Source organism: Panthera uncia (genome assembly GCF_023721935.1).
Source record: "Panthera uncia isolate 11264 chromosome B3 unlocalized genomic scaffold, Puncia_PCG_1.0 HiC_scaffold_1, whole genome shotgun sequence".
Lineage (NCBI taxonomy): Eukaryota > Metazoa > Chordata > Mammalia > Carnivora > Felidae > Panthera > Panthera uncia.
In genome coordinates, this window is record NW_026057582.1 from 71,944,482 (window position 1) to 71,964,971 (window position 20,490).

General features: G+C 37.4%; 1 protein-coding gene across 4 annotated transcripts in view; it reads right to left on the reverse strand.

Moving 5' to 3' along the window:
• The window catches only part of RNF212B (ring finger protein 212B), a 39,301-nt gene extending 25,441 nt beyond the window's left edge, over window positions 1-13,860 (reverse strand). For 3 of the 4 annotated variants that reach the window (XM_049613089.1, XM_049613090.1, XM_049613087.1), the window contains exons 1-3: window positions 11,915-12,386; window positions 10,101-10,153; window positions 9,590-9,664 (exon numbers count right to left, since the gene is read on the reverse strand). In XM_049613089.1, coding sequence (XP_049469046.1) covers window positions 9,590-9,664; window positions 10,101-10,153; window positions 11,915-12,014 — 228 coding nt within the window. In that variant the 5' untranslated portion in view covers window positions 12,015-12,386. Of the gene's footprint in view, window positions 1-9,589; window positions 9,665-10,100; window positions 10,154-11,914; window positions 12,387-13,765 lie in introns of those variants that run through there. The other variant, XM_049613088.1, reaches the window with a different exon arrangement.
• Between the last annotated feature and the right edge of the window lie 6,630 nt (window positions 13,861-20,490).

The following is a 20,490-nucleotide window of genomic DNA, read 5'->3' on the forward strand; positions in this document are numbered from 1 at the left end:
GATCTCACGGTTCTGGAGTTTGAACCCCGAACTGGGCTCTGTGCTGACAGTGCAGAGCCTGCTTAGGATTCTCTCCCTCTCCCTCTCTCTCTGTTCCTCCTCTGCTTGTGCTCATTCTCTCCCTCAAAATAAATAAATAAACTTAAAAAAAAAGTTTATATAGCTTCTACCCTCTTTCCTTTCTACTCACAAGCAAACTGAACTAATTCTAGTTAGGTAAGATTTCATTATAGTCTTCTTTAGTTGTTTTTTTTTAAGTAGTTGTTTTCACAAAAATAAAACATGTTAACTTTTTAAAATTTGAGCAGTGCAGATGTAGGAAAAGGCGCTCAGAATCCCAGGAGTTACCTAAAGTGGCGAGGGGTTGGGGAGCAATAGATGTTAAGATAAGTGTAATGTTTACCCGAGAGACAGTATCCCAAACATCTTAATCCATTCTTGGGATTAGTTTGCAGTGAGATTAAGTTAGGACCAACCTTGGGCCAAGAAAACCCAAATCCTGCCCTAGACCAGTTACTCTTCCCCTAGAGATCATCAAAGGTCCCATTTGTCTCATAAAAAGTTAATCATTTTAACTTACTGAGCTAAGTCCTCAAAAAGGATAAGAAAAAGATAGGGAGCAATTGGCAATCTCCTCTCGAACTAGATAGAACACATGACAGATGGCTGTTTAAAAGGAAATAAAACTTAAGAGAAAAAGAATTCCCCTTTTAAGTTCCTCCCTTTCCCATCTAATAAACTGATTTAAACTACTCCCCTCCTAATAATCACCCATGAATACATGTTACTGCCTTGTCTTTCTAGATTCTTCAGGAGGAAGAATTTATCCAACCTTAATTTTTATTTTAATTCAAATCAATAGCAAATTTGTCTAATTTCCAAATTTCCCCCACACTTCCAACTCCACCACCACATGTTTTTTTCTGAGCTAAAAGAACTTTGGTCTGTTTTTTCTTTTATTTATTTATTTAAAAAATTTTTTTTGAGAGAGAGAGAAAGAGACCATGCACACATATGAGCAGGGGGAGAAAGGCAGAGAGAGGGAGAGAGAGAATCCTAAGCAGGCTCCATACTCGGTGAAGTGAGCCTTATACCCCATAACCCTTGGGATCATGACCTGAGCCGAAATCAAGAGTTGAATGCTCAATCGACTGACCTACCCAAGCTTCTCTGTTTTTTCTTTTGACTGAGAACTTCTTTTGCCTTCCCAGACTTGCCCACCTCCCCCACTCTGTGCACAGGAAATAGATCCCCCTCTGCAACTCCAGGAGTCTAGAATAGACTACTGAAGGGCCTTTTGCCTAGGCCTGAGCAGGACTACTTACCCAAAAACTCAAACCCAAATCCTAGATTTGACCATTCCAAGAAGAGGAAAGACAAATCCAGAATACAACCACTAGCAAGAAGGGTTATAGGAGAGGAACACACGCTTTTGCCTGATGTTAGAATACAAATGTTTAGCCTATTTTGAATACATCCATCAAAATAGACTCTAAAACCTAACTCAGGAATGAATTTCAGTATTTAAGAAATCTTGATCATTAGCATACTCATTATTCTGTCTCATTCAAATTCTTCAGCCTCATTAAAAAAAAGAGTTCCGCTTCTTTTTTTTCCTGAAGAAGGACAAATTTTGGTGACTTCTTTTCTAAATTGGGATTATTTCGTTAATACAACATAGAGCAGATAGTAATAAAAGTAGTTCTGTTGATAACATAAATGCTGTCTAGATGATGCCAAGTATTAAATACTGTTTATTTTATTGGAACAATGTATGAAACTACCTATTTCTAGACCCAGATTCCTTTCCTGTGTCTCCATACTAGGACCAGGTAAGGGTATCCTGGTCTTCAGGCTCTGGATTCTCACTCTTTTTAGAATTAGTAACATGGAACACAATTTTTACTTCATTTGCTGAAGACAGTATTCTAAACCTTCAGTTCTGAAATAGGTCCAGTTAATGACAAGGGCCTGGAGAAAGCAAGGGAGAAACCACTAAAAGATACCGGAAGAGGAATCACAATGGAAGGAAAGGGGAAGCTCAGTAGTTTATTATGATAGGACACAAGATATTTTGGTCCAATGTGGGGTATGCATTTTGCTGCCTAATGATTTTTAAAAAAAGATATTTGTTTGTTTATAAAAATTGATATACACCGTGGAAATGAATATTAGCTTGACCAACTTTTTTGTACTAAGAATTGATTTCCTAAGTCTTATTTTTAATGTCAGAGTTTTTAGTTGAAGATTTATATTCCCATACAATTTTAATGTTTTGAATATTTGTAAAGATGTTGCCAAAAAAAAAAAAAAAGGGGGCGCCTGGGTGGCGCAGTCAGTTAAGCGTCCGACTTCAGCCAGGTCACGATCTCGCGGTCTGTGAGTTCGAGCCCCGCGTCAGGCTCTGGGCTGATGGCTCGGAGCCTGGAGCCTGTTTCCGATTCTGTGTCTCCCTCTCTCTCTGCCCCTCCCCCGTTCATGCTCTGTCTCTCTCTGTCCCAAAAATAAAAAAAAAAAAAAAAAAAAAAAAGATGTTGCTAAGTTTTAGAAATTTACTTCAAAGGTATTGGTAAACTCATTATATACCTTTGACTCTCATAACCTATTGGTTTGTCTTATCTATCTTTTATGAAACTGACTCCCTCATTCCATTGTATCTAAAGGTCTTAGTAAGTTTTTTAAGTTTATTTATTTTGAGAGAAAGAAAGAGAGAGAGAGAGAAAATGAGTGGAGGAGGGGCAGAAAGAGAAGGTGAAAGAGATCCAAAATGGCCCTGTGCTGACAGCAGAGAGCTTGATGAGGGGCTCGAACCCAGGAATTGCGAGATCATGACCTGAGCCAAAGTCGGATGCTTAACCAACTGAGCCACCCAGGTTCCCCTAAAAGTCTTAGTATTTTAAATTATATCTCAAGGTAATCATACTGTTGAGAAAAGGAAGTTTCTTTTTATAAACATATTCCACCTAAAAAAATGAGATACAAATGACAGAATTAAATATTAGCATTTTGCAGTTCCTTAAAAAAATTTTTTTTTCAATGTTTATTTATTTTTGAGAGAGAAAGACAGAGAGACAGAGTGAGAGCAGAAGAGTACAGAGAGAGAGAGGGACACAGAATCCAAAGCAGGGTCCAGGCCCTGATCCCTCTCAGCACAGAGCCCAATGCAGGGCTCGAACTCATAGACCGCAAGAGCTTGACCTGAGCCAAAGTTGGACAGCCAACTGACTGAGCCATCCAGGGACCCCAGCATTTTGCAACTCCTAATTACTTAATGGATCAATGTAAAGTTCATCATTGGCTACAATCACATAAAACAAGAGACAGAAGACCCTTATGTACCTCTTGGTGGAACACAACACTGCTGTAAAGTAGTCTTGCCTCCCACTCACCCCCAATCAAATGATTCTGATTAAGGAAATACAGAGCACAAACAAGCATTATTAAATGATTCCACGGGGATACAATGAACAAAATCCACACTGGAGAAAACTCTATAAGACAAAAGAACATTTTCTTCAGTACTAATAAAAAAAGAAATGAAAGGAAACTTATAGTTAAATAGAAACTTGAGACATTAACAACCAACTGAACTATATAGACCTTATAGAAACCCAATTCAAACAAAGTTTTAAAATAATTATAACAGCTGCAGAATTGGGTAAGATTAAGGAATTATTATTTAAATTTTTTTTAATGTTTATTTATTTTTGAGAGAGAGAAAGCGACAGAGCACAAGCTGGGGAGGGGCAGAGGGAGAGGGAGACATAGAATCTGAAGCAGGCTCCAGGCTCTGAGCTGTCAGCACAGTACCTGATGCGGGGCTCGAATCCATGAACCGCAAGATCATGACCTGAGCTGAAGTTGGATGCTTACCCAACTAAGCCACCCAGGTGCCTCTGAACAGAACTTTAAAGAAGATATACAAATGGCCAGTGAGCACAGGAAAAGATGCTCAACATCATTTGTCAAGAGAGGAATCCCAAATCAAAACCACAATGAGATACTACTTCACTCCACTAGGATAGTTATAATCAAAGACAGTTAAGAGTTTATGAGTTAGTGAAGATATGGAGAAATCAAAACCCTCAAACACTGCAGATTAGAATGTAAAATAGTGTCAGTACTGGAGAAAACAGTCTGACATTTCCTCGAAAAGTTAAACATAGTTACCATTTGACTCAGTAAGTCAACTTCTACATATACATCCAAGAGAAATGAAAACACATGCCCCCACAGAAACTTACACACAAATGTTAATGGCAGAATTACTCATAATAGCCAAAAAGTAGAAACAACCCAAATATCTCTCAACTGATGAATGTATACATGAAACATATACCCGTTTATATAATGGAATATTATTTGGTTATAAAAAGAGTGAAGTGCTACTGAAGTCTTAATACATGTTACAACGTGGATGATCCTTAGAAACATCATATTTAGTGAAGGAAGTCAGTCACAACAGATCACACATTAATTCCATATTTATGAAATGTCCAGAATAGGCAAACCTATAGGGATAGAAAGTAAATTAGTGATTGCCTAGGGCTGGGGAGGGTGGAGAGGATTTGAGAAGTGCCTGCTAATAGATATAGGGTTTCTTCTAGGAGTAATAAAAATACTCTAAAATTAGGTAGTAGTGATTGCATAATTATGTGAATATACTAAAAACACTAAAATGAAAACTTCAAAGGGGAAAATTTGGTACATAAGGTACATGTCTATAAAGTTGGTATTTAAAAAGTAGACATGTATTTTATACTTTGAAAATAATTTAAAAATCCAAACTTCTTTTTACTTATATGATCTTTAATTATTTTCCTGCAGGTTTGTGACCTTCCATAATCTACTATGAGTTCTCCACATTATTCTGTTTTAATTTTTTAAGTTTATTTATTTATTTTGAGAGAGAGAGAGCACAAGTAGGAGAGGAACAGAGAGAGAGAGAGAGAGAGAGAGAGAGAGAGAGAGAGAGAGAATCCCAAGGAGGCTCCACATTGTCAGTGCAGAGCCCAATGTGGGGTTTGAACCCATGAACCATGAGATCATGACCTGAGCTGAAATCAAGAGTTGGATGCTTAACCAACTGGGCCACCCAGGTGCCCCTCCACATTATTCTTTAAACTAATACAGTACTTTACAACTTTAAGAATATTTTCATAACATTATTTCACTTGATCTTTATAAGAACTAAGATGAGTATTATTATTTCACATTACATGTGAAGGAATATGAATGGCTCAAAGAAATGGTTGCAAGCTAGCATGCAGATTTGGTCTCAATATTTCTACTTCAATAGTTTTCCCAGTACTACCCCTTTACCATACTTCATATACTATATTAAAGGAAAACCTCAATAGGAAAGATTATTCTATTGATTCTTTCAAAAAATACTTACTGAATCCTACTGTGTTCCTGGTACTATGTTAGGAGGTTATATAGAAGATGAATAAGATTAATACTGCCCCTATCCTCATAGGACAACATGAGCAAACAAAAAATTATAATACGATATGGCAATATGGTATTATATTGTAGGTACTGTGTGTACTTATCCCTATATATGTTTGAGGATATAATGTTCTAGACAGATGAAACAGCATGTACAAAGGTCCAGAAACAAGAGAGAAAATATTTATATAAACAGTTAAAATAGATTCAATATGTCTGTATATAGTGGGATAGGGGGAGAGGAAAAGAGGTGAGACTAAAGGGATAAGCAGGGACCAAAGCAGACCTGGCCCTATGGACCATGTTGAGCATTGGACTTTATTCTCAAAGCAATGGTTGTACTGAATAGTTTTAAATAGGGAAATGAACTAATCATACCTATATTTTGAATGGTTTCTTGGCCTCAATATGGAGAATTGATAGGAAAAGGAGAGACTGGACATCAAAAGAACTGTTAGGAAGCTACTATAGTAATTTAGGAAAGAAACAATGATAGATTAAACTAGAAGGCTGGAGGGGCGCCTGGGTGGCTCAGTCGGTTGAGCGTCCGACTTTGGCTCAGGTCATGATCTCATGGTCCATGAGTTCCAGCCCTGCATCGGGCTCTGTGCTGATGGCTCAGAGCCTGGAGCCTGTTTCAGATTCTGTGTCTCCCTCTCTCTCTGACCCTCCCCCGTTCATGCTCTGTCTCTCTCTGTCTCAAAAATGAATAAGCGTTAAAAAAAAATTTGTTTAAATAAATAAAATTAAAAAAAATAAACTAGAAGGCTGGAGATAGTATTCAAGTATTTAGAGAGACAGAACTGACATGATTTAATAATGGATTGGATATGCAAAGAGAAAAAGGAATCAAGAATGACTCCTAGATTTTTGGTTTGATTGTTATGTGGATAATGGTTATCATTTACCCTTATAGAAACAGGAAGAGTGAGTAGCCTATTTTCCTGTGTGTATTGGAGGGTGAGCAGGGTGGAGGGTGTTAAGAATACTGAGTTCAGTTTGGGACATATGGAAGATTAGTGAAGATATCAAGGCAGCAAATGGATATATGTCTGAAGTGGGGCGGGCGGGGGTGGGGGAACACTGATTATTTCTTTCTTTTTGAAACATTTCCCTTTCTTAGTTTCCTGTGATATCACACTCTCCTTGCTTTCACTCATTCATTGCTTCTCTTTGTTAACTCCACCTAATCACTAGATTTTGAAGGGGATCCTTCTCTGGGCGATCTCATCAAGTCCCAAGGCTTTAAAAACTATCTCTATCCTAATGAGCTCCATACTTATATCTCTATCCTTGACCTATGTCCTGAGCTTCAGAATGATAAATTTATCTGCCTTTGTGATTTATCCTACAGGAGTTCTAACAAGCATCTATAACCTAATATCCAAAATGGTATTTTCCCTCAAATGGTCTTCTCAGCCTTGGTAAAGAGTACAATCATCCCACTCAGCTGTTCAAGACAAAAACCCAGACATCTTCTTTGATTCCTCTCTTTTTCTCATCTTCCACATCCAAATCAACAACGGTTCTTCCTAGAAAATATCTCAGATTTGACTACCCTTCTCCATTTCTACTGCTACCATTTTAGCTCAAGAAGTCTTGCTTAGATTTCTCCTATAGCCTCTTAAGTAGTCTCTTTGCTTCTACTCTTAACTTCTCTATGATCCATTCTCCACTCAGCAGCCAGATTCTTTTTTTTTTTTTTTAATTTTTTTTAACGTTTTTTTATTTATTTTTGAGACAGAGAGAGACAGAGCATGAACAGGGGAGGGGCAGAGAGAGAGGGAGACACAGAATTGGAAACAGGCTCCAGGCTCTGAGCTGTCAGCACAGAGCCCGACGCGGGGCTCGAACTCACAGACCATGAGATCATGACCTGAGCCGAAGTCGGACACTCAACCGACCGAGCCACCCAGGCGCCCCCAGATTCTCTTTTAAAATTACATATCAGATGGGGCGCCTGGGTGGCTCAGTCAATTAAGTGTCTGACTTCAGCTCAGGTCATGATCTCACAGGTTCATGAGTTCAAGCCCCACGTCAGGCTCTGTGCTGACAGCTTAAAGCCTGGAGCCTGCTTTGGATTCTGTGTCTCCCTCTCTTTCTTCCCCCCTCTCTCTCAAAAATAAATATCTATTTAAAAAATAAAATAAAATAAAAATAAATAAAAATAAAATAAAATTTATATCAGATAACACCATTTCTGTGCTTAAAACCCTTACCATGACCTACAAGTTCCTATATGTTCAAGCCTCTTTCTCTGACCTTGACTTGAATCATTCCCTCCAACCCCCCCCCCCCCCCAGCCTTAAGGTGCATTCATTCATTTATTTTTATTTTTTAATGTTTATTTATTTTTGACAGAGAGAGAGAGAGAGAGAGAGAGAGACAGAGCATGAGCGGGGGAGGGGCAGAGAGAGAGGGAGACACAGAATCCGTAGCAGGCTCCAGGCTCTGAACTGTCAGCCCAGAGCCCAACGCAGGGCTCAAACTCACAGAGCACGAGATCATGACCTGAGCCGAAGTCGGACGCACCCCAAGGTGCATTCATTCATTTAACAAACATTTCTTATTTACTTAATTTGTACCAGGTACCTCATTAGCCATTAGGCAATACGAAGCTGATACCTGTCTTTCAAAGGTTTTGGTTTAGTGAGAGAAACAAAGAACAAATAAAACACTTTCACAGAGTTAAGAGCAGGTGGGATAGGATTACAAAAGTCTTCGCAAAAATTTGCCTACAGGAATCAGGGAAGGCTTTACCAAAGAAGGAACAATTAGTGGTATGCTTTTGAAAGATGGCTAGTTATGCATAAGGGTGTAGTCTATGACCTAGGATTAGAAGAAAGCTCACAGGCTAGGGCAGTGTGATTAACTATTGGTCATGGAGTAGGACAGCAGAAAAAAGCCCATGGCAGGTCACTCGAGAGATCTGGGATGATTAAAACACAAGTGGATACTTAGATCAATGTGCCATTCATTCATATAATAATTTTTTGAGTGTCCACTACATATTAAAATTTATCCAAAGAGCTGGTTATATAACAATAAAAAAACCTACCAAATATCTGAATTTATGGGCCCTACATTTCAGTGCAGGATTCAGACATTAAACAAGTATATAATGTTAGATAAGAGCTACAATGAAAAATAAAGCAGGGTAAGAAGTAGACAGTGCTGGGGCTACCATTTGAGATATGAGAGTCAGTAAAAGTCTGACTGAGGAAGAAAAATTTGAGCAGAGGCCTGAATGAAACAATCTAGATATTACTTGGATCAGTTGTTCAACTTCACAGACAGGAAAACACATTTTCAGACATTGCTGACTTTACCAAACTGTCCCTTCACTAAAGTGATGATTAACTCACCCTTTCCATTTATTTTATCTTGATTTTTTGACCATGTGTAATTGGTCCCTTGATTAGGCAGGTTAGAATTTAGACTACATATAATTTCTCTACTGATCATTAACTAATCCTGGGTTTAGTTATTAACCAAAGGTCTGCTCCTTCTCTGGTTCATGTGACCTTGTTTTCATTTCTCCCTGAGTCTCAGCTAGATTTTATCTCCCCATAATGTTAAATAGTATCTCAAATATGATGGCTCACCCAAGCAGCTAAAAGCAGAATGTAGTGAAAGCCTAATTCCCCTTCTTCTATTACCATGGTTAGGATTGAGTGCTGAGACAGCAAAGAAAAATTAAATCCACTATCTTCAGCCAGAATATGACAAAGGATCATGTTTATGTTTAGGAAAGGAATACACTCACAGGAGTGGAGAAGAAAAACAGTGATAAAATCTCAAGAAACATGCCAAGATAGAAATCCCATTAGGCTATGAAATAATCTCAGTGGGAACTGGAGAGTGGGGGGCGCCTGGGTAGTTCAGTTGGGTAAGCATCTGACTACAGCTCAGATGATGCTCTCACGGTTCATGAGTTCGAGCCCTGCACTGGGCTCTGTGCTGAGAGCTCAGAACCGGGAGCCTGCTTTGGATTCTGTGTCTCCCTCTCTCTCTGCCCCACCCCTGTTTGCACTCTGTCCCTCTGTGTCTGTCAAAAATGAATAAACGTTAAAAAAAAAAAAGAAAAAAAAAGAATTTGCCTGGAGAATCTGATTTTCTTCACTTTTGTTTCTCATACCTGAGAGATGTGACTAAAATACTGCAAAGCTGTCTCCACAGGGCTTTTGAAGTATATCTTCTCCTGAGGTTTCAGCTATAAAGAGAGTAAGACAAATATTGAACATATCCACAACAGAATGAAATAAAATACCAGCAAATATGGCAAAGGATGTACCACGACTTCCTAAAGCACGAGTTATTATTTCACTATCCTAAATATGAGGATGCTCACCACTGCCCTAGGAGATGTAGACTATATGTTTTAATTATCCTTACCTCGTGCTTCGATAGCAACAGCCACAAACAATTCTTCTGTTGTTTGCCCTTTTTAAAAAATATATAATAATTGCTATCTGCAAGTTTTTCTTTTCTTTTCTTCCTTTCTCTTTCTTTCTTTCTTTCTTTCTTTCTTTCTTTCTTTCTTTCTTAAAAATTTCAGTGCTTAGTCACTCATCAACTGTACTCTTTGTATACTTCCTATAGGCCAGGAATGGGATAAAATGGTTTGTGGTTGGAGAAGAAAAACTTACATTATCAGAAAGAGCCAGATGCTTGCAGGCAGTTCCACAAACAGCACATTTTTCTAAGGGGGGAAGGGAAAAAAATGTTCAGTTTTTACGGTCAAGAGGTATGTTCTTCCTAAAGTACATGGTAATAGCCAAGTAGGCTAGCAAGAAACAGGCTCTTACTAAATTTAGAGTATCTTTGTGCTACAAAAGGACATCTTGAGCTCTGTTCTCAAAATCAATATTTGCAAACTTGTATGTTGATGACAAATAAGGCTTTCACACTGTACCTCTACCCATTTCCTCTTTATACATTCCCAATTTTCTTCTGCAGATGAAGGGCAGTTCTAACCCCCCAGCAAGTAGTACTAGGAAGAACACAAGAGTACTAATGGTTTCGGGTGTACGTTGCTCTTTTTCCCCCCACCTACCTGACAGTAGGCACACTGTAGATACTGTAAGAAACCGAATTATTCCTGCCCTGTTCTCACTTTGCTAATTTGCTTGGAACTTGCTTTGAAGCTCTCCTGCTCTCATTCTCTAATTAATCAAATCTGAAAGAATAAAAATTAAAATTCCTAATCTTTAAGTTGAAATTTTAGTGGTGTTGGTTATTGTTAAGATAAATGCCATGTCAAGAGAAAATATCACATGACATATGCTTTACCGAGACAAACCTCTTCAAGGTGAGCTGCTGTTACCATAAAATGGTTTTGTTACATTAGCAGATAACTTAAAAGGTTTATGAGATCCAACAAGAGAAAAACATCTTCAGAAGCTAGTAACCTCACTCTGCTTTCCTTGAGGACTAAAGGTTTTTCCCAGCCTTCCCTCTGTATTATTGCCAGAGTGAGCTAGCAAGTAGGAATCATTCTTCTGTTTAAGAAAAACACGAAACAAAGAAATTTCCCCAGCTCTCCATCATCTGCAGGATAAAGTTCAAGGTCTTCAGTTTTGTATATAATACCCTCCCATCACCTGGCCATTGCCTACCTCTCCAGCCTCATCTCTTAACCACTTCTTTCTTTATTCTCTATGCTCTACCAATCCCCTGCAGTATGGTTTTATAGTGTGGTATGTATGCCCTTACACACGATGTTTTCTTAAACTAAAATGATCTTCCCTGCTTTATCTACTTGGCAACTCCAGTTTATTATTCAAAACTCTACTGAAGCAACAGCTCTTCTATGAAATCTTCCCTAATCAAGCACTTTGGCATTAAAAAAAAAAAAACCCTCAAATTCAGGTCTAATTTCTAGACTTAATCACTGCAGGAACTTGGTCAAATCACTTATCCTATCTGAACCAGTTCCTTATTTGTAAAATGGATCTACTAATAATTACCTCTTGGAATTGTGGTGAGGATATATAAAATTTGTACATGTGGAAAATACTTTTTAAACTGCAAATGTATCACTGTCACCACTATTATCATCTTCATCATCATCATCATTTCTAATCAAATTGATTTCACAGGCTAGACCATTTCCCATTAGAATTACTCTTGTTATCAACCAAACTTTCCCCAATTCCTATTCATTACTGTTATTTTTTTTTTCTCTTTTCTCTAATTAGTCTGATAACCTTGGCTTTCCCTGCCACTTGTCAAAACACTGGCAAGTACCTTTTGGTGTTCAAGTAATAGATATTCCATTTGCTAAATCATTCTTTATCAATGGGTGCCTAAAATTTCCATAATCAAGAGTTTCCTACTGTATCTATACAACCTTTGGCCCAATATGTGATTTTTATCCCAAGTCACACAGAGAAATGGCTAATAATTATTACTAGGTTAAAAATATTTTTTGCCTGAATTTGAAAACAGTTAAGTCACTCACCCAGAGTCACACACTTTTTACAAAAAATATGACCACAGCTGGTGACAAAGAAATTGTCTCCATCTTTTCGACAGCACCAGTTACAGTGAAACCAATCCATTCTGGAACAGATAAAGAGAAAGATTAAAAATAACCTGGAGCATTATATAATTATAGCTGTTCCAAAATCTATGTAACAATGTTTGCTTAGCTTCTGTTATCTTTTGGAGATGTAGGCACTATTATTGTGGGTATTCCTGTTGGTTGTAAGGAAGTACATATATCACTGAAGTGAAAAAAGCAGACTACAAACTCTGCTATACAGTTTTAAAAAAGAAAAAATATATATATATATTTAGAAAAAGTATATACCTATATATTTAGAAAAGTAATGGGACAATGAGATTTTTTTTTTTTGAATGGTGAGATCATGGGTATTTGTGTGTGTGTTACCTTTACACTTTCCCCCCCCAAATTTCCTAGATTAATTCATGTACCAATTTGTAATCAGAAAAAAAATCTTAAAAAAAAAAAAAAAGAACTGTCTGTCAGGGCACCTCTTGTGGCACAGTTAAGCATCCGACTCTTGATCTTGGCTAAGGTCATGATCTTACAGTTTGTGAGTTTCAGCCCCACATCAGGCTCTGTGCTGATGGTGAGGAACCTGCCTGGGATTCTATCTCTTTCTGCCTCCCTACCCCCTGCTTGTACTCTCTCTCTCTCTCCCTCAAAATAAATTAAAAAAAAATATATTTCTTTCCTAATAACTCCCTGTGACACAGTAAGATGGAACAAGGAGAAAGTACTGGACCAAATAATAGAAGATCTCATATGAGCCACTTGGGACATATTTTATATAAGGGAAACATGGTTTCTGAATGATAATGTTGTCTCAGCTTATACACTTTCCCTTCTACTCTACAGACACTCAGAATCATAGATCTGGGAGGGACTTCAAAAATCATTTCACATTTTATCCAATACCATCATTTTTCAAAAGATATACCAGATGTTCACTGAAATTTAATGACTTGTCCAAAGTTCCATCTTTAGTTAATGTCAACTCTAGGATTAGAACCTGAGTCTTCTTACTCCCTGTGTCAAGTTCTTGCTACCACATCAAGTACACCTTGGTGTTAGACATGGCACCCATACATCCTATATTTTCTGCCAATACTAATTCCATATAATTGGTGAAATACATAATTACATTAATGTGACTTTGTAAGATTTTAAATGAAGAAATTGACATATTAAAAATACATAATTGAGCTGATACACACTGAGCTGCAATTAGTTCATACGTATAATGAATTCACATGTTTAATTCCAAGAATATGTTATTTAAGAATATAACATGTTTGATTTCCTTTAAAATTACATTAGGAAAATAAAACAGAAGGTAACTTTTTTTCCCCACCTAAGTATTTTCTTTAAAAAAGTTTTTAAGTAGTTTATGGAAAGGTTTGCTACAAGAATGATGGCTCGTCTGCACCACCCTTTAACATTTTTAACAAGATTCACGATAAAATCTTGCTGAATAATCGGTTCAGTGCAAGGGCATTATACAGGGCCATGCATTTTAGGTTTCCGTTTATTGCTCATAATACACTAACTTCTATCAGGAGGGGAGTCTGAAGTATTGCTGAAAAGGCCCCACTATATATATCCGGCTTTGTACAAGGGCAGCAACAACAATGTTAATCAAATAGGTTGGCCCTTATAAGAAGGGCAGTTAAGCGTTTGTGAGGACAACGCTTGCCGGTTTTCAAGGGGGTAGGGGGATTTAGCAGTCTCAAGACCAGTAGTTCTTTTCTAACTACATTCCCTACCCGCTTGGCCGCCATGATTTTATAAGCCCTGGTATCTCACCTAAATCATCCAGTTCTCCTCACGAAGAGCTGGAAAAGGGCGGGAAAATACACAGCAAGCCTGGCACCTGCGAGAGGCAAGAGGCTGGGCGTGGCCCGCGGCGGCGTGCGAGAGCCCTGGGCGGGGCCCCGGGCGGTGTGCTAAGTGAGTGGGCGTGGCCTTGGTGCGGGCGCGAGGCTTGGGCAGAGGTCCCGACTGCGTACTGGGCGCAAAAATTGGGCTCTTGGTAGCCGGCAAGAGGCAAGAGCGCTTGCCTCTTCTTAGTAGCCGAGGAAATTTTTCTTCGTTTGAGAATGGGAACAAGAAGAATATGGCCTAATCCCATTCAGGTTACTGTGGAAACGGGGTAAGAATAAACCTAATAATGTTCCTATAGATAATAACACACTAGAAAAAATTTGGTCACAAAGCAGATGAAAGCTTCTTCCAGTATTTTTTAATGAAAGAAAATAATGGGTGTTTGAAAGAATAGTATAAATCCGAAATAGAAAAGTTACAAAGTGATATGGATAGAGAACAGACATTAAATAAGAACTAACAGTGGGCGCCTGGGCGGCTCACTCGGGTTGGCTATGGTTCATGAGTTCGAGCCCCGCGCAGTGCCCTGTGCTGACAGCTCAGAGCCTGGAACCTGCTTCGGATTCTGTGTCTCCCTCTTCTTTCTGACCCACTCCCAGTCACACTCTGCCTCTCTCTTTCTCTCTCTGAAAAATAAACATTAAAAACATTTCTAAATAAGAACTAACATATCAGGAAAAAAAATTATAACTTTTTTTCTGAAATAAAAAAAAATGAGGAAAAAAGCACAAGTAAGGGCTGAAAGGAGAATAGTTTTTCTTTTAAAAAATACAAGGTTTTAAGAGAAAGTGATGGATATAGAAAACAAGCAAAAGAGATTTTACACACACACGCACATTTATTCCCCCAAAGAAAACCAGAGAGCAATGTATCAGAACAAATGTTTAAAACAAAACTTGGAACAAGTTTTCCTGAAATAAAATAAGACTTAATTCTACATACATACTGTGTATAGGAGAAAACTGACCCAGAACAGTCAAAACCAAAACATTTTCTAATAAAACGATTGGTCTTAAAAGTAAGGAAAAACCCTTTTGAACATCCAGACAAAAAAGTACAAGTCACTTATAAGGGAAAGAAAAATAGACTGTCATCAGACTTCTCTACAGTAGCATTTTATGCTACAAACAGTGAAATAGCATTTTCAAGATTTTCAAAAAGAAAATATGACCCAAGAACTTTCTCCTTACATTTTTCTCCTTACGTTGTGTTCAGGTATAAAGGCTGCTGACAAAAAATGAATGTGAGCTTTTCCTGAGGAATCCACTAGTGGTTCTCAAACTTTTTGGCCTCAGAACTCCTTTACATTTTGAAAATTATTGGAATGCCTGGGTGGCTCAGTCGGTTAAGCGTCCAGCTTGGGCTCAGGTCATGATCTTATGATTCATGAGTTCGAGCCCCCCATCGGGTTGTCTGCTGTCGGCACAGAGCCTGCTTCAAATCCTCTGTTCCCCTCTCTCTGCCCCTCTGCTGCTCACACGCTCTCTCCCTCTCCTTCAGAAATAAACATTAAAAAAATATTGAAGGCCCTCTTGCCAAAAAACTTTTATTTATGTGGATTGTGTCTATCAATATTTACAGTATTAGCATTTAAAACCAAGAAATTTAAAAAATATTTATTAGTTCATTTGAAAACAATAAGTCAATTAAATATTAATATAACTTATGAAAAATTAATATATCTTCCAAAATAAAAACAATTTAGTGAGAAGAGTGGTGGTGTTTTAGTTTTATAATCTCTTACTATCCGACTTTACACAAAGCAGAATTGGCACAAGAACTTAGCTTCTACATTCACGCTGTTGCAGTATATGCTGTTTTGGTTGAAGTGTGTGAAGAAGATCTGAAACTCACCCAAATATGTAGTTGGAAAAGGCAGTAGCATTTTAATAGCCTATTCAGATAATTGTGAATATTTTTCTTTCCTATTCCACCAAAATGCAAGAAGTGGGAGCTTGTTAAAAGCTAGTTGCAATGTGGGGTCTAACACCATGCAATGAACATGTAACATCCTACATTTGGACCAAACTGGTCATTTGGAAAATACTGGTTCACTGAGTTATGCAGATTGACATACAATATTAAGTATTGACACATTTTATTATATAATACTTAAAAATAACTTAAATTTTTTTTAGCGTTATTCATTTTTTTGAGAGAGACAGAACATGAGTGGGGGAGGAGCAGAGAGCAAGGGAGACAGAGTCTGAAGCAGACTCCTGGCTCTGAGCTGTCAGCACAGAGCTCGACGTGGGGCTCAAACCCAAGAACCGTGAGATCATGACCTAAGCCGAAGTCGAAAGCTTACCCGACTGAGCCACCCAAGTGCCCCCAAAATCACTTTGTAATATATCACTACTTATTTCGTCAGAAAAGTCTTTGAATACTGGGATGCTCTCAGGCTTACAGTTGCAGATACAAGTTTTCCATAATTCTAGTATTTGTCTGAAAGCTTGAATTTTATCATTGTCAACAAATACTATCACCGTTTTCCTTGAAGTGAGAAGTTCATTTGGTTTATTTTTGAGAAAATTTCTACCAAATACCCAAGCTGGAATAACCATAGTTTGTTAGTTGTTCTTTCAAGTAAAAATGATGTTCCATAAAATAAGTTAGTTCAGCTCACAACTCAAACCATCACATAAATGTTTTTTCTAAATATAGTCTTAATTCTATTTAAATATTCTGGATCATAGAAAAAGGAGACTTTTAAAAATTTTTATGAAACAAACTTAAATTAACATTGATAGCAAAAAATGATAAAGATTGTATACATGAATAAAACAACAGAACAGTCTCACTTGAGACTATTGATGCAAAAATATTCTTTTTAAGTTTACTTATTTTGGGAGAGAGAGAGGAAGAGAGAGTGCACATGTACCACTGGGGAAGGGGCAGAAAGAGGGGGAGAGAGAATCCCAGTCGGGCTCCATGCTGTCAGCATGGAGCTCGACATGGGGTTCAATGCTGAACTCGATCCCATGAACCATGAGATCTGACCGGAGACGAAATCAAGAGCTGGGCACCCCACAATTTAAATTAGATATTAGCAAATAGAATCCAACAACACATTGTAAAAAGTATACATTACAACCAAGTGATGTTCATTACAGGAATGAAATGATGGTTCAAAATTACAAAATCCATTAATGTTATTTATTATAGTGATATTTCTAAGAAGAAATACCATGATGATCTCCACAGTTGCTAGTAAAGCATTTGTCATAATTCACATCCATTTCTGATTTAAAATCTCATTGAAGTAGAGATCAGTGGATATTTCCTTAACATGATTAGAAAGTGTGTGTGTGTATATGCACATGTGCACAAAAGCTAGCATGATTTGAAATGAGGAAACACTTAAGACATTCTTTCTTGCTAGTTAGGAATAAGACAAGAATGCCACTGTCACTTAAGATAAGATAAAAATATCTTTTTAGCTGATTATATGATGTATATCTGAAAGATCGAAAAGAATCAATAGGAAAATGTAAATAAAAAGAAAATTTAGTAAAGAATAATGTTATAAAATTAATAAAAAGAAATACAGTAACCTTTCCATATTCAAATAATAATCAGAAGACATAATAGGAAAGAAGACTCTATTTAAAATAGAGTCTTTACCTGCAGCAAAGCAGGTAAAATGGTTAGGCAATAACTCAACAGAAATATGCAAATGTATATGAAGAAAACTTTAAAACATTACTGAAAGAGGCAAAAAACATAAATGGAAAAGTAAGTCTTGTTTTTATTTTTTATTTTTATTTCTTTATTTTTAATTATTATTTATTTATTTTGAGAGAGAGACAGAGAGCCCCAAGCAGAGGAGGGACACAGAGAGAGTCACAGAATCTGAAGCAGGCTCCAGGCTCTGAGCTTGTCAGCACAGAGCCGGACGCGGGGCCCGAACCCACCAATGCAGCCAAAATCAGACGCCCAACTGACTGAGTCACCCAGGCGCCCCAAGTAAGTCTTGTTTTTAGATAGGAAGAGTCAACATCCTAATGATGTCAGTTCTTTCTAAGTTAATTTATAAATGTAACATGATCACAGTAACGAACACCAGCAGGCTGTTTTCTGGAATTAAACAAATTGATCATAGAGTTCACATAAAAAAAATGACTAAAACAAACAAGAATATTCGGGAAAACCCTGACAATTTTCAGTGTCCTGTGTGGTGGATAGCTAGCTGCATCCAATATTAAAATGTATTATGAAGGCATTATAATTTAAAAAGTATGATATTGGTGCATGAATGAACATCCAGACCAATTCAGTAGACTAGAAAGTCCAGAAATAGAACCATCTACCTTTGGAAAAGGTATGCTAAATGTGGGGAGTTCAACTGGGAGGGGAGTTGAGTTTTTTAATAAATAGAATTGGGACAACTGGATAGCCATTTGGAAAAAAATAAAATTAGGTCTCTATTTTACATCATTAATCAGACTAAATATCAAATGGCTCAGAAATCTAAATATAGAAATGAAATGTACAAGTACAAGAAGAGGACATCAGATGAAAACTTATAACCATGAAGCGGGTAAACCTTCCTATGATTCAAAAATCTAGAAACAGGGCACCTGGGTGGCTCAGTCGGTTAAGCATCTGACTTTGGCTCAGGTCATGATCTCATAGTTTGTGAGTTTGAGCCCCGTGTTGGGCTGTCAGCACAGAGCCTGGAATCTGCTTTGAATTCTGTGTCTCCCTCTCTCTGCCTCTCTCCTGCTCACACTCTGTCTCTCTCTGTTTCTCAAAAATAAATAAACATTTTTTAAAAATTCAAAAATCTAGAAACAATAATAGAAAAGAATGATAATTCTGACTAAAAGAAGAGCTTTTGCATGGCCAAACTCACCATAAAGTCAAAAACTGAGTGACAAATTGGGAAATAATATCTTCTACTTAACTCACAAAGGACTAATAGCTTTAATATACAAAGATCTTTTTTAAAAAGAAAGCCAATGACTTAATAGAAATTTGAGCAAAGGTATTTTTTGTTAAAATTTATTTATTTATTTTGAGAGAGAGAGAACAAGGGAGGGGCAGAGAGAGGGAGAGATAGAATCCCAGGCAGAATTTGGCACCCTGAATTCTCATTAAATTCTAATTAAAGGTGATATTAAGTAGCTATTGCTCAGGAACCCCTGGGTGTCTCAGTTGGTTAAGTGTCTGACTCCTGATTTTGGCTCAGGTCGTGATCTCACGGTTCATGGGTTTGAACCCCTCATTGGGCTCTGTATTAGCAGCATGGACACTGTTTGGGATTCTTTCTCTCTCCCTCTCTCCCTCTGCCCCTCCCCCACCTCAACATAAATAAACTTCAAAAAGAATGTTTAAAAAAATTAAAAAGTTAAAAAAGAATTTATTTTTTTTAAAAAAATTTTTAACGTTTATTTATTTTTGAGACAGAAAGAGACAGAGCATGAATGGGGGAGGGTCGGAGGGAGGGAGACACAATTGAAACAGGCTCCAGGCTCTGAGCTGTCAGCACAGAGCCCGATGCGGGGCTGGAACTCACGGACCGCGAGATCATGACCTGAGCCGAAGTCGGCTGCTTAACTGACTGAGCCACCCAGGCGCCCCAAAAAGAATTTAATTAAAATTAAGTTAACAAATAATTCCGTATCGTCACCTCTATAATGTTCCCTCCCTACTTCTCTAAGTAACCTTTTTTGGTAATTTGTTTTATCTTCTAGTGTTTCTGAGATTAGAATTTCTGAATTTAACTCATTATATGATTTCATCTTTTGAAAATATAATTGGTTTACATATTCAAAAATATAATTTAAAAGCAATTCCTAAAAATTGGGGGGATATGGGGACTGAAACAAATGACTTTAACTGTACATCAGATTAGTAACTTTTTAAACAAGCTTATTGAGATAGAATTGGCATACAATCAACTGTCTATATTTAAAATGCACAGTTTGATAAGTTTTGTCACATGTACATCCTTGAAACCATCACAACAATAAAGATAATGAAGTGATATCCATCATCCCCAAAAGGAGCTCCATGCTCCTTTGTAAACCATTCCTCTGAACCCTCCCCACACTTCACTCCTCAGGTAACCAGAGTACTTTCTATCACCACAGATCAGTTTTCGTTGTCTAGAGTTTTATCTACATAGAATCATATGTACTCTTTTTCGGTCTGGCTTCTTACATTCAGCTTACCTATTTTGAAACCCATCCATGTTGCTGCATGTATTGATAGTTCTTTTATTTTTGTTGCTGACTAGTATTTCACTTTACTTCATTTCACGTTTCATTTTATATAGAGCAGTATGTATATACCAGTTTGTTTATCCATTCATCTGTTGATGAACATTTGAGTTGTTTCCAGTTGAGAGCTATTATAGCAAATAAAGCTGCTATAAATGTTCATGCACAAATCTTTGGACCTAAGCTCTTTTTCTCTTGGGTAATTAGCTAGAAGCTGAATGGCTAGATCATATAGTAGGTGTGGTAAGTATATGTTTAATTTTTGAAGAAACTGCCAGACTTATCCACAGAGGATGTACTGTTTTACATTCCCACCAGCAATGTATGAGAGTTTCAAGTTCTCCACGTTATTGCCAGTGCTTAATATGTTCAGCCATTTCTTTCTTTCTTTCTTTCTTTCTTTCTTTCTTTCTTTCTTTCTTT